This window comes from Carassius auratus, chromosome 19 (genome assembly GCF_003368295.1).
Source record: "Carassius auratus strain Wakin chromosome 19, ASM336829v1, whole genome shotgun sequence".
Lineage (NCBI taxonomy): Eukaryota > Metazoa > Chordata > Actinopteri > Cypriniformes > Cyprinidae > Carassius > Carassius auratus.
Window position 1 is genome coordinate 7,405,278 of NC_039261.1, and position 15,036 is coordinate 7,420,313.

The following is a 15,036-nucleotide window of genomic DNA, read 5'->3' on the forward strand; positions in this document are numbered from 1 at the left end:
ACATCTTCTACATAAAAAACAACTACTAAACAGTAAAGTGAATAGTTATGAATATAGTTTTCTATACTACCATTCAAAAGTCTGGGTTTTTATGGGGGTGGGGGGTTTCTGTTATGTTCACCAAGGCTGGATTTATTTTACCAAAATGAAAAAAAAATTATAATAATAATAATATTGTGTAATCTAGTGAAATTTTCTATTTTTGTCCTATGTTAATACATTTTACAAAGGAATTTATGGTAACTCTTTAGTATAGGGTCCAATTCACACCAATAACTAGTTGCTTATTAGCATGTCTATTATTAACAAATTGGCTGTTTATTAGTGCTTATAAAGTACATATAACGCATGACATCCCTAATCCTACCCAATACCCTAAACTTAACAACTATCTTATAAACTATTAATAAGCAGCAAATAATGAGTTAATTGAGGCAAAAGTCATAGTTAATGGTTAGTAAATAGTGAGAATTGGACCCTAAAATAAAGTGTGACCGAATTTATTCCTGTGAAGGGAAAGCTAAATTATTAGCACTTATTACTCCAGTCTTCAGTGATACACATGATCCTTTAGAAATCATTCTAATATGCTGATTTGCTCATCAAAAAACATTTCTGATTATTATGTTTAAAATATTTGTACTGTGTTTCTGTGGAAACTGTGATACATTTTATGTTTGTGTATTTGTGTGGCAAAAAGACTGGGGTCTCTATATTAGTGCTGCCACCTGTCTTAATTAGCGGCTAGGCAATTAAGACAGATTCCCTGATTAAGGAACATGCTAACGGCTGTCATTTGCTAATAATGAATCTCTCCTAATTTTGCACAGAACCACTGAGAGCTATTGATCTGAGAAAGGGATGTGACTCGCATGGCAAAAGCTTAAAAGCTCGCCGAGTCCATTATGGTCAATGACGATACGCTCTTATTTTTCTTTATCTCATGAGAAGGCTCTCTCCCTTTTGTCTCAATCCCCCTTTTTGAAGGTTTTTTTTTAGAGAAGTCGATGTGTTTTGAAGCCACATTTCCATGTCTGGAGTCCGAGCATGCTCTGTAGTTCAGTGTGTCTTCTGCTGCATTTATTGATTTCACTGGGTCATTCACATCATTCACATGCATAGACCAGCATCTGAAGTCTCCCACACTACACTGAAGCTGCTATATAATCTTGTCCAATTTGTGGCACAGGTTGAGGTGTAATTTTGTCTGATTTAGTGTTTATTAGATGTACCTTTCCTTGCTGGATGTCTGAGGTGTTGAAATGCCTTCTTTCAGTGTTTGTAATGCCATTTCCTAATAATATTTCTATTCAATATTTCTGTCCACACTGAACTAAATCATATGCAATTATTAACTTTTTTGTCACTGTCTATTACATTGAGTCTTAGGTATCTCATAGACATTGAGGACCTTTTTGAATGCACAGATATAGAAACTTTCTCCTCTTATTAAATCTTTATCTTGCTCTTTTTCTGACTTTTTCTATTACTTTTTGTCCACTCCTACACATCTCAAATTCTTTCTTCTGTTCCTCCATTTCTCATCCATTCTCCTTTACTCATTATTTTTTTCTCCTGCCATTTTGCTGGCTTTGGCAGAGTGTCTACCGATACTTACTTAAAAAAATAAAAAATACGATAAATAAAACAAGAATTATTGAAATTCACCGTGTTACTTTATATAGTGATATTAGTTTCCTTGCAGCACCATATCAGCTAGTTCTATTTATAGACTGTTTCTACATCCCATGTGGATTAACTGCACTGACATGGTAGGATTTGCTCATCCATGTGTTTGATAACCTCCCCTTCCTTTTTCTGACCTTGCCTTCCAAAAAACATCCGCACACACGTTCACACACAGAGAGAGCAGCCACCTTGGAATGAGCTATGTTGATTAAATTACATTTATCCATGTGAAAGGGTTTATTGGCTTGCATCGTGGTGATTTATTCAGGGGTAGATATAGGCAGTGTGAAGGAATCAGAGTTCTGGTTTTTGTGGTTGGTTTCAAACACTGCCAGCCTCTCCAGCTCCTGAGAAATTATGTTACTGCAGAATTCACACTTATTTAATTAAAATGTCAGGCAATTACAAATGTGGAAACATGTGCTATTCGGGAGGGTGACTCGCAGCCAAGACGATCACATCAATAAGCCAATAAGCAAATTCACCGGTGCACTGAAATTTATTTAACAATTAAAGAACAAAGCTGCATTTCTGTTCAGAAGTGAACTGATATACAACAAAGGCGTTACTGAAGTGCTACATTCAGAAGTGTTCCTTAGTCATCTAAAGACATATCTGAAGGAAGTTGCTTTTTGTCTCATGGCACCTATAGGTTTTAGCTGACATTCTAACTGAGGTTTTAGCACTTTCAATGTAGCAATGGAGTGCCCACCTGCAAGGTGTTTTTTTCTTATTTGCATTATGCATACAAGAGTACACAAGTTCTTTCTGACCTTCATTTAGAGTCATTTTAATGCTGAAACACTTTTTGCATTTTATGCACTGATAAAATAATAATAATAATAATAAAAGTTTGGCCTAAAGATTCAGGCCTTAAAGATTCCTTTTTTTTTTTAAGAAAAAAAGTAATACATTAATAATATAACGTGTTTGTACATATGCCATTTTTGACAATATGAGTAAATGGCATGCCAAGTTCATAAATTTAAGTCATTTTATTGCTGAAACACACACACACACACACACACAAAATAAAATAATAATAATAATAATACATTTGTAATATTTTATATTTTCTCTCGCCCTTTCTACATAAAAATCTGTATAAATCATGTAATATATCAGTAAAAATCATGTAATGTGAATGTCGTACTCGAGACAAAAAAATGAGTTGAAAGTGTACCGAGGTGCGGAAGAGACACTGTGTCTCAAGCATTTTTGAGATGGAGTGAAACACCAACAAATGCGTTTCATTAATTTGTTCATAATCATAATACAAAATGCTGTGATGAACTGATCTAATGAAGAGATACTTATTAAATGAATTGTGAATTGTCTGAATCAACTTTTTCCTGAATCAGCAATTTAATTCCTTATTGAATTCAAATGAGTAAGTGAATCGTACAATGAAAGAAAACGTACAATGTAACTAGTAAACACACTGTCTCCAATGTAGGTTACCCAATATTAACATATTGTGTGCTGAACTGCTGTGCTGCATGGAAATTGTCGCACTCACAAATCGCGCTGTGTAATGGATTATAATTCTGTGTGGTGACACTAGTAGCACAGAAATTACAGACTTTACCTTTAAGTTTAAGCAAAAGAACGTAAACTGTGTGTGTGTGTGTGTGTGTGTGTGTGTGTGTGTGGGAGTCAAAGAGAGAGAGACAGAAAGATAACAGTAATGATATGGCTCCATTCCAGCCTCTGAAGGCCATTAAAGTGTGATTCATGTGGCCATGTCCTTTAATGACATCTCCAGTTAGTCATCAATAAAGTGAGACAGATGTAGGATGAAGATGGAGCATTTTGATGGGTGGAGGGTTGGGGATACAATGACCTCTGTCCTCTGTTGCAGCACCACGCTGATTCACGACACACTGCGTGTGACACACATACACACACAATGATGTTTTTTACTTGTCAAAATGCTCAGTTTATGAGCACCGCCCCTCAAAAGTGTCCAGGGAGCATGCTGACCGTATCTGGTCCGACTTGTACTTCATGAGTAATGGTGGCCTAACTGTAAAGATGCTTGTTGCCGTTAAATGTCCCTAGTGCCATGCCTCAAAATGTCCTAGTATTAAATCAGTGACCTTGGTAGTATACTGTATTATGAGCCCTCAAAAAGTTGTATACTTCAGAAGTTAAAATATTGACTATCCAAACATCTACTTTCACGGCCTAAGAAGACAGATCATTTAAACTAATTTTGACAGTGCTATATTGTACATCTACAAAACATGAGTTTTACAGCCCCTCTAGACAGATGCCATGTTGTTATAAATTTTTTTTGTAGTTGTTGTTGGGTGACATTCTGTAACAAATGTAAAGAGCTTTCCTTCATGTTTTACAGGCTATCCGGAATGAATGTCCCATCTCCTGTTGTTAGCAACAAGAACTGGCTGAGGTTACACTTTGTTACTGACAGCAACCATCGATACAAAGGCTTCAGCGCCCATTATCAAGGTAAACTTCTCGATTTGTCATTGCACATGCATTTTCCATGGCTAGTATTGCCCTTGTGATGAAAGTCTATTCTATTGTCCTCTCTGGATAATTAACTACATAATTAATTATCTTTGATTTGACTATTTTTGTTGGATAAAAGGTGCAAAAAAAAAGTATTGGAGTTTTATGTTAAACCAATTTTGACATCATTTATCATTTTGTTCCAGATGTCTAATTAATGCAAGCATGAGAAAGATATTTCAAAACTGTGTTTATTGTCATTGACTTCAGCTCACAAGGCTGTTTTTGCATTAACTTTCAACATTCAGAGTCAGAAAAGTGTTGTTTTTGTTGCCAATGCTTGAATGCCTCTTTCCTTTTTCGGTTGATTTGTTTTGTTTTGTGCCGTTTCTCCAAACTAACTCATATTTCAACAACAAATCATGTTTTGTCTTTTTTGGAAGTAGCTATCTTTTTGCTTCTCTCATAAAAAAGGAAGTTCAGATGTAATAAAATGGTGGGGGTTGAAAGAAAGAATGGCGAAAAGCAAGCCGCTTTTAAATTTTATGCTTTGACAGGTCATCCATAGCCATAATTTTCCTCATGTGCTTGGCTGCATACTGTGTTTGTGAACTCCTTACACATATTTACCATAAACTCGATTATAGTGTCTATACAACCAACAACCATTCACTGGAAACTGTTCTGTTAGAGGTCTAGAGTGAAATATGAAATTGTTTGCCAACCCTTACATATCTATGCTATTATCTTACAGAAGTGTTGCATAATGTTGTTTTATATGGAAATTCATATACGTCTTCACTGGATCGTTTGGATTCTTTTCTAAGCCTTCAATAAAAACAAACCTCGTTTGCATGGATATATGATTCTTGTATGAAAGCTACTATCTGCCACGGGAATAAAAAAGGTAATTACAAATTATTATTTCACAATTCTGACCTTTTTCTAGCAATTGTTTTTCTTGCAACAATTGCAGTATATAAACGTAACTAACCATTCTGAGAAAAAAAGTCGGAATTGTGAGATATAACGTTGCAATTACTGTATATAGATATTTTTTTATTTTATTATTATTATTATTTTTTTTTTATTCTGTGGCAGAAACAAAAAAATATATAATAGAATTGCCAGATGTAAACTCAGAATTCTGAATATAAAATGTCAGAATTGTGAGATGTAAACTTGGAATAGCGATAAAAAGTTGGAATTCTGAATTTTTATCTTGCAATTTTGAATTCAGGGTTTACATTTTTTCCATATTTACCTTAAACGTATTTTTATAGAAAGGCTTTGTGTAACTTTAGAGACCTGTCAGGTCAGTCTGCCTCTGTGTCTATTCCTCTAAATAGATGTGCAATCATCTTGGATAATTGAAAATGTGAGCAGCAGTTTGGTTATAGGATTGGATTTGTTTGATTTGTGTAAGATCCAAGAGTGCTGATTAGAAGCTTGCTGCATTGAATTGAGCTGGCATGAGTTTTGACTGTGAAATAACAGGTATTCACTGCATCACCAGGACAAGTGATCAGGTTCAAAAAGCAACATCTGCACTGCGCTTCAGGACACAGCCCAGCAAAATCCAATTTAGCCCACTGATTCATCTGAAAGAGATGCCATCAGAATGGAAGCCCATTCCATTTCGGCAAGCTCCACTCTTATACACATTAACCAGCTGTTGCTGGTTCAAGATGCCAGTTGATGGAAACGCTCATCTGCTGAAAATAAAGCTGTTATTGGCAGGAGTTGTTTGGCTTCAATATCCACAGACAATCCAGGTCTCCATCTGAGAAACTCAAGATTACAGAAGCAAGAGTATGAGGTAGACATGTTCTTCTACTCATTATTCATTCTGAACCAGTAAAAAAAAAAAAACATTGGATGACATTACTAAACTATACAAAATTACAGTTTTTATTTTAGTTATTAAAAGAAAGGATTTTCTTCATATACTGTAGCATCCATCCATTTACTGTAGGACACTTTTTAATCTTTATAACTAATTAAATGGTGAAATAAGAACAGTGCCTAAAAATATTAAGAGAAAAGTATAATGATAGAGTAAAGGTGTGAGTGCAGAATATTTTATTTTGTTTTATTTTGGGTCATTAGTTGGTCACATGCTGCATTAAAAGGTGTGTCTTCGGATGATTTCTGAAGATTGGAATGGATTCCTCTAATGAAGGTTAGTAGTGACAGTGAACAAGTTTTTGAAAGTGACCTTGTACTGCATTGTGATGGATCCTCCAGGCATTGTTGTTGATTCACTGACCACAGGAAATGAGAGGGAATGTGGATTCTTTTTCCTGGAATCACGAGTCTTGAGAATTTGATGCTAGCGGCAACAGGAAGTGTCTGACATGGCTCTTCTTTGGCTGATTGAAGTCCAGACGTGCCAGACGTGCCGGGGAAGTCGTGGCCTAATGGTTAGAGGGTTGGACTCCCAATCGAAGGGTTGTGGGTTCTAGTCTCGGGCCGAACGGAATTGTGGGTGGGGGGAGTGCATGTACAGTTCTCTCTCCACCTTCAATACCACGACTTAGGTGCCCTTGAGCAAGGCATCGAACCCCCAACTGCTCCCCGGGCGCCGCAGCATAAATGGCTGCCCACTGCTCCGGGTGTGTGCTCACAGTGTATGTGTGTGTGTTCACTGCTCTGTGTGTGTGCATTTCGGATGGGTTAAATGCAGAGCACAAATTCTGAGTATGGGTCACCATACTTGGCTGAATGTCACTGAATGTCACTTCACTGCTGTTTTCTGGATCACCCATAAAGGCTTGGTGGTGCTAGCTGGAAGGCCTGCTAGTAAAGCTGACTATTAAAGGTGTCGTATTCATAAAATTTAATCAAATTCTCGATATGGCACTAGAGATCTGTCCAGGAGCTGAACTGATGAAATTATTAAATATGAAATAACGAGTCAGGGTACAGCAACTTGGCAAAATGGAGTAAGTAGGAGGCAGTATCTTCAAAAATCAATCTTTATATATATATATAGAGAGAGAGAGAGAGAGAAAAAATAATTTAGAATTGCAGTTTAAATGTAAGGAAACATAATGAAAAAAAAGAGAAAAAATAAATTCATACCGTAGATAAAAAATATTAACTAATTTGGATATTTGGTTGACATAGTCTTATTTGAGTGTTTTTTGTTTCCACCTATAGAAAATTTATTTATACATTTCATCATGTTTAATGAATTAACTTTTGTGGACCAGAACAGAGCATTAAGGGGCCAGATTTAATAAAAAACGGGACAAATTAGCGTCCATAAAAGCACATATTCTGCAAGCGATTTACTGACAATGTGCACATTAAAGATCACAGGCACAACCAGATCATTTCCATAATGGCAGCGCAATCTAGCCAGAGTAACGCAAATTACCACCCGCTTTAACACATGCTTTTTCGGGCATTCAATAATGGCAACAAGCACAAATATTTAATAAATCACATTGCATGATTCATTTTAATACTCTCCTCCCATAAATTTAAGGGAAACTCCTACAAATGCATATTCATTAAGGTCAGGTGCAATAATACGGTAATGGTGTCCATGCCTTTTCAGCGCTAATTCTTCATAGCACATTTTAAGTCAATCCTGAGAGTACTATTCTAACACCAGAAAACAGTTTGTGCTGGCGCTAGCTGTTAGTAAATCTGGCCCTTAATTTCTCCGAATACGTTACCTCTGATGACTTTCTCTGAATTACATAAATTCCTCTTCCTGTCATTCTGATTCAAAATCCATTTCAACTTCCCGTGGGTTGTGGCTGTTTTAATTCAAATTTATACACATGGATTGAAAGGGAGCCAGTTCTTAGATTCAGAATTTTTGCCCAACCCTGTATTAAAGCCACAGTGCTTGTCTATTCATGACACTATTATTCTCTTCATTTGGGGGTTTGCTATCAAATATTGATATGTGCAATTAATGAAAATTATTTAATTTGTTAATTAATTAGCATATTCTCTTAAAGTGTTGAAATGAAGTGTTAAATGTTAAATAATAAATTATGTGCTGGCTCTAATAGCAAGAAACTTCTTAAGGCATTAATTGTAAGAAACATCTTAAGGCCAGTTTACACTGCAACCACAGATACCAACCAACGGCTACAGACACATCCGTCAGGTTTCGTCGGATCAGTGTATTACCCCGTCTGCCTCTGCTGGCATCGGTTGCACATGTTTTTCAGCGAATGAGCATCTTGACATTTGTCATGTCTGGAATGTCTGTCAGTGCAGTGTGAATTAGCCTTTAAGAAAAAAGTTATAACAGAAAGTGTATTTTCACCTTGAGGTTCCATTAGGTTTTATTTTTTTGTTTTATCTTCTGCTCAGGTGCACAAGGAGCAGCAGCTTGTTTCTGTCTGCATTAAGATTGTTAAAGCATCTTGCAAAAAAAAAATGTTGTCTTGTGTTAAGAGCGAGTCATTGTTCAACCCCCAAAGCATATAAATAAACACGGTAGTTTGCATGTACAGATGGTAGTGGTGTCAAATTCGCAAAACAAACTTCTCCTTCAAGCCTAAGTCATCTAGAGGTGAGCATGATAATGAAGAATAATCCAAGATAAGTCATGTAAACTAGGGCAAAGATGTTGGCAAAGGGCCAGGGGAGCCAGCTTTCATAACGCCAATAAGAATTGCAAATGTGCAAATGGAGTTCTTCTACCAAACTTGGACTTGTAGCTTTTGATGACACAGCAAGCACTTTGCAACACATCTTGCTTACTTTTCAGAGTAGGTCAGTTAGAAATAGAACTTGAAATCCGTATGTGGCCACAGGTTCTCTGTCATGCCTTCCCTGGAGTGGATGCCACATCTAATAAAGTCCTCCTTTGATGGTCACTCCTGCCACCATCCATTTAAACTGGTTGCAAGATTGTGGAAGCATGTTCATACTGGATTCACAATTCGCCTGAGGGAGTAATTATTTGGCTGGACTCTACGAGGTCTATGTCAAACATGATTCCTCAGGAATTTCCTTAACTTAATGCCATTAGTGCTACAGAAACTCCAGCAAACAGTCTGTAATGAAGACAATGCCCTAATCTTAAGCCTGCTGTGCTTAAGTTGGGCATTTCAAATGTCCTCTTAAATGTCAAACAAGCGGAACATTATGTTATAATCTTTTGAGCAACGTAACCTTTGAATTGGAGGATTGGAAATGTGAAATGAATCTAATATGGAGATCAAAGTTGTTGACATATCGGCGTAACGATATAATAAAATAAAGAATATCACATTATCAGTATTTCATGAACTGGAGCATAGTGTCTTGAACGAACAACGTTAAGTCTAAAATGATAGATTTCATACTCAAGTTCTGTCTTCACTGTCTTCTGGATCTGTGCCTGCATGGGCTTTAGGCAAAAACAAGTTGACATGTAATGGAAACACACACCATTGTCTCAATTTTAGGCAACAGAGTTGAATCCCAGAACCTCTTACTGAATATTTCAGTGCCGAACTGCCCACCATCTGTGCAGGGCAAGCAAGACGGCACTGTTAACATTCTGCTTATAGTTTTCTAGTCAACACTGGAAAACCATTTTCAGTTGTAATCAGCACTTAACAAATTAAAATAAATTAATTGATATAAAATGTATATAAATTACTAAAAAGAAGTAAAATTGCATTAGTCGGTGAGACTTACTGTCAGAGATCCAAGGTAAAGTTTTTTTTTTTTTACTTCATTTGCAACATTTCTTGTTTTATGTATATTTATTGTTTAATTCGTTCTTAAAACAAGGGCAAAAACAATGTACTTTGAAACTTAATTCAAAAAGGTGAATATAAAAAAAATCTTAATGACCATATGCAATCCTTCTTTTGTGGATAATTTAAACTGAAAAGTGATATGACATAAAGCCAAGTATGGTGACTGATACTCAGAATTTATGCTCTGCATTTAACCCATCCAAAGTGCACACACACACAGAGCAGTGGGCAGCCATTTATGCTGCAGCACCCAGGGACTCGAACCCACAACCCTAGAGTTAGAAGTCAAACTCTCTAACCACTAGGCCATGACTTCCCCAATTAATTCCCCAATTAGTTTTTAGTTTTTGGCAAACATTATATTTTTTGAGACACGTTACTTTTTTGAGATGTGGTAGGAAAACTAGTGCTAACAGTCCATGCAAATAAATGGCACTATCTGTATTTTTAGAGCAGAATTTCCCTTTCACTTTTGCTCTAAAAATGGGTGAGCTGTTGCTAAGGAGAAAAAAAATGTCCTGAAATCAGTCTTTTTTGTTTGTTTATCTAGTTATTTTGGATACAAGAACATTGCAGTCTAATTGATAACCAAGATAAATAGGCATGAAGAACAGCAGGAAATCTTTGACTCTAGAGTGGCTAATAATTTATATGTATAGCATAATAATATATTGCGCACTTGTGGATCATCTCTTACATACTGTAAAGAATTCTCTGGACAGAGTGATGCTCGATATGCTTATCAAAGCCAATATGTTATTATAAAAAATGGCAATGGATCAACAAAAGCCCAGCTAGTATTTTCTTTACTGCTTGGCAGTGGTTATTAATGTTTACTCATATATAAGCAACCTAAAGGCACATAGAAAGGGTTTTTGGTTGTATAGATTATTCACAGAAGCAGAAATAACAACCAAAGTTACCCCTGAGCAACACTGGCTCATCAAACCGCTCAATTTAAGAACATAACCAATATTTATCTCACCTCGTAGGTCATTTACAGTTTTCTTCTCGTTTACTTGAACGACTTCAGGAATTTAAATAAAAGAACCGAAATATACATTTTATTTTGATTGAGTTTTGTGCTTGCAGAGGTCATTAAGACCTGAAGTCCTAAGGCCACGGTTGATATTAGAAACCCCCACCTTCAATCTACAAAAGAAAGTCTCCATTAAAGAAAATGCCATCACACTATTCATTGATAATGCAGAGGTTTTGTAAGCGTCTGAGTCCTTAGGGGTATATAAGTCTTTAAAGGGTAAACGTCCCCAGGAGAAAAATATATCCGTAACTCTAATGGCTCTCAGTGTTGCCATTACTTCTAGACAAGTGTAGCGCGCTTGGTCTCAGCAGAGGAGATTTATCCGAGAGTTATGTCAGAATTCACTCAGGAGGGCTTTCAGATGAAGTAATGGCCAGAAAGTGGCAAGTATTCTGCAAGTATTATTATACTTCTGCTCTGTTCATCATTTATCTGAACAGTTTTATTAGAGACCGTTGTTTAATGAAAAGCACGATCAAGCGGGTCAGCAAATTGTTATTTGAATTAAACCATAAGAATACTAATCAGATGCTAAACCTGTGTGGCCCTGTTGCTGGGATAGTCATAACTGAGATGTTATGTAATGTTGCCCTCACATTCCTGACAATAAGGAGGTGAAGGTCAATTTCATGGCAGGGAAATATGATAGTATCACTATTTCCTATCCGATAACAAATGGTGCACAGGATCCACACTTGACTTTGGTCCAGCTAATAATCTGACATCCAGGGCGGAAAACAATTACTGTAATCTATCCTTGACTAGATGGACATGGGGATAGGTTGCCAAGGGACTCGGCACAGAGATAAGGTGGCAATGCAAGGACATGTCAGAGATCACATCAAAAGTTACCTGGAAGAGCCCATGTACATTTACAATGAAAGGCAAAGCGGCTTGAAGCACTTTCACCTGGAGTTTTGATACTGTAGCTCGTTGATTGTGTTTGGAAATCTTCGCAATGGAACAAACAGGTGAAGGTGCGAATCTGCAGGAACAATGTTTGTGATAGCAAACCTTCGAACCCATCACAAGTAGTTGGGTTTGAGTTGATGAGTTCCTTGCGATGGAGATCTGAAGATTTGATTTGTACCAATCACATCCTGTGCAGCTCAGTGGAGCACTCATTTCCAAGAAACCATGAATATGTTGACCTTGGTTAGCTGCTGACAGCTGCTCGATTTTTAAATTAATTAGTGTTTGAAAAGCGCTCTTAGCCCGAATAGGTGTTGAAATGCCTTTGTCACACGTGTGGAGGCTCAGGAAAATGTTAAATGACTAATTATAGATGTAAAATGTCAGTTTGGTAACATAAAGAATTTGAGGAAAGTTTGGTTTGACAGTAATTGCCGAAAGCTTGGTCTTTTCTGCCTATATAGATGCATATTTGGGGTAGAAGGAATGCAGAACGGATTATTTTACAGTGCATTAGAATATACTGTATTTAGCATACATATGTGAATTTGCCAATATACAGAGTGCTGATGTTGCATCCCGGCTGTTGGTCGAGAATTGTAATGAATGAATTTGTGTTTTAATGCGTTTTCTGGTGTGCTTATAGCCTGATCTTAGTTTTATTGATGGCGTACAACATTTTGCGCCATTTGCGATACTCAAGAAGCGATAAGCAAATTACTTGAGATGTCTAAAATGATTGAAAGACATGCTGAAACATCATTTGGGATAATAACTGGTGAAAAATGGCTTTCGTTTTCAAAACAGAAATGTGTCGCTGCCATCATCATCATTCTGGTGTATAGCCCGTTTCTGCCAAAAATGAATGTATTACAATTTTACGTCAGTGTTTCTACTCAAGTTTATAATGATAAAACATCCAGTGTTAATGGGATGATGTGCCACAGCTTAGAAGAGTTAAGTTTTTTTTTTTCTTATGATAGCAAAAAGGAAGTATTATGGAAATTAGCATTATGTATAATTTTCAGTGTATTTTAATGTACCTTTAACCCCTTTGCGTGCGAACATCGCTGACGGCCCCAGTTTATTATTGTTTCACTTTCACAGCACATTAACCCCTTACTAGTAACCCCCCTTTTTTGGCATGGAGACCGAAATTACATACCCAAAATAAAAAGGTTTCTGCTCATGATTCTTTCTGACTAGATACATATTCAACATATGTTCACAAAGCTGACACTTCAAAGTTTACTGTTCAGGAATCAGAATCACTCAGACTGTTATGATAATAGAGATATATAAGCTCAAACATAAAAACAAAAATAAAAATATAAAAAACATATGTTTTAAATGTATTTAAAAAAATTTTGATGTAGGAAATGAGTTTGAAAACACAGTGTAGCTAAGGCCACAAGTCTTCCAAACCTTCATAAAAAAATTTCATAATCGAATCTGTAAAACGGTGAATTTTATGAAATATTTTCTAAGGCCATTTCATGTGTGTTTTTAGAGAAGGCTAATCAGATTGATTTATGGCCCTTGTCATCTCTGTGAGATCTCACATGTAAACTCTCCTGTGTATTTTGTGTTTGTTTGGCTATGAAAACTGCCCGATTAATCCCTATCTGTTATTCCATTGTTCTCACCAAACGGTTCTTTCACACCTCCGCCAGGTATGACACATTATCCGCATTATTCTTTTATCATTATTCTTTTGTTTTTATTCCACCTTTATTAGCCTTGATTGTGGTTTTTCAGGCTTTACAAAGACACAAAGCAGCAATCTCACTTCAGTCTCTGTTTGCATTTAGCCCTTATTTATCAAAAGTCTTACTATAAAAATACAACAAAACATTTTCTTACGACCTTACGTGAATTATTGTGACAAAAATGCATGATGAAGAAGAAAAGCACCTGCTATTAGTAGCATTGGTGCTAACGTTAGCATCAAGCTACATCTGACAATTTATGAAATTATTAGTACACTTTTACTAAAAACTCACTTTAAACCCCGATCGAGTGTTTATAATAACTTCCTTTAGCGATCAGGGGTGGAATTTGGTCGTTTACTGTTGTAAAAATATGTTATTTGTAGCCTTTTTCATCGCTGCACAAGTTAGCATTTCCGATGTACATTTTCGATTTTTTTTATAAAAACGCCCCAGATCTCAAGAAATTCTCATACCAAGCTTTACTATCGTAATCGCGGGTTTATTGTTCGGATATTTTGTGTGTACAGAGGTGTTTCAGTGTTGTTTTGGGCAGATAACTACCAGGAAGTGTGCAGGAAGCATGTGACACGATGGGGCGGTGTCCAGATATTACACTCTCAGATTGACTTTTGGGAAGACCCAATCAGAGTCTGAGCCACACAGCACGAGCTGCCGGCACAGCAAACACATACACAGATCGCTGGGAGAGGCTGTTTATCATCTGATCGCGTAAATCCGTGGAAAATGAATAGAAATGACGATTCTGTCTGAAGAAATATGAAGTAAACATCAGTAAATATATCCATATATCTCCGCAGATATGCATCTTTGGTCTATAAATCCTTATTGACGCTGTTCAGTGAGTCTTTGTGAACACAAATAAACCGCTCTTGATGTGACTGAATATGAGTGAGTTGTGAATTTCTATTCAAAATGTGGCATAATACGGATTTATTATTTTGCACTCCTGACATAAATCACTAAATATCTGTCACTGCAACAATGTTTTATCAAAATATTGGTCAAATATCGAAGCTAGAGTCTTTAAACTTTCAATTGATGCATAGTTTGTCCAGATGAAGTAAGACAGTGATGTTTAAAAGTGGTTTAATGTCATGTCATTGACTAAGGTCAGCAGTCCTTTCCTCAGTTTTAATGTCTTGTCACTTGCAGAGCATCTAATTTGCAGGCCTCGTGTCAAATGATTTATTCAGCATAAACCTTTTAAGTAGAAACAGGTGCCAGAGCAAATTTCCATCTACAGAATCATTTACTAAACCTTTGGATCTGGGTGTGTCTATGTCAATAGCATATTCAAATGAATGCTAAATAGGTTCATGTTGAAGGCTTTTTCGAAATCAGTTTTTCATTGGTTTTTATTTATTTATGGTGATGGGCTGATCCAGTGGGTGGTTAATGGGTGCTCAGTAATGAAAGTGAGATTCCATTAGGAGTTGATAGAATGATTCCATTTTCGACTGGATAC

General features: G+C 36.4%; 1 protein-coding gene across 6 annotated transcripts in view; it reads left to right on the forward strand.

Moving 5' to 3' along the window:
- The window catches only part of csmd3b (CUB and Sushi multiple domains 3b), a 373,951-nt gene that overhangs the window by 180,214 nt on the left and 178,701 nt on the right, over positions 1-15,036 (forward strand). For all 6 annotated transcript variants that reach the window (XM_026288598.1, XM_026288599.1, XM_026288600.1 and 3 more), the window contains exon 6: positions 4,049-4,161. In XM_026288598.1, the coding sequence (XP_026144383.1) occupies positions 4,049-4,161 (113 nt within the window). The remainder of the gene's footprint in view (positions 1-4,048; positions 4,162-15,036) is intronic.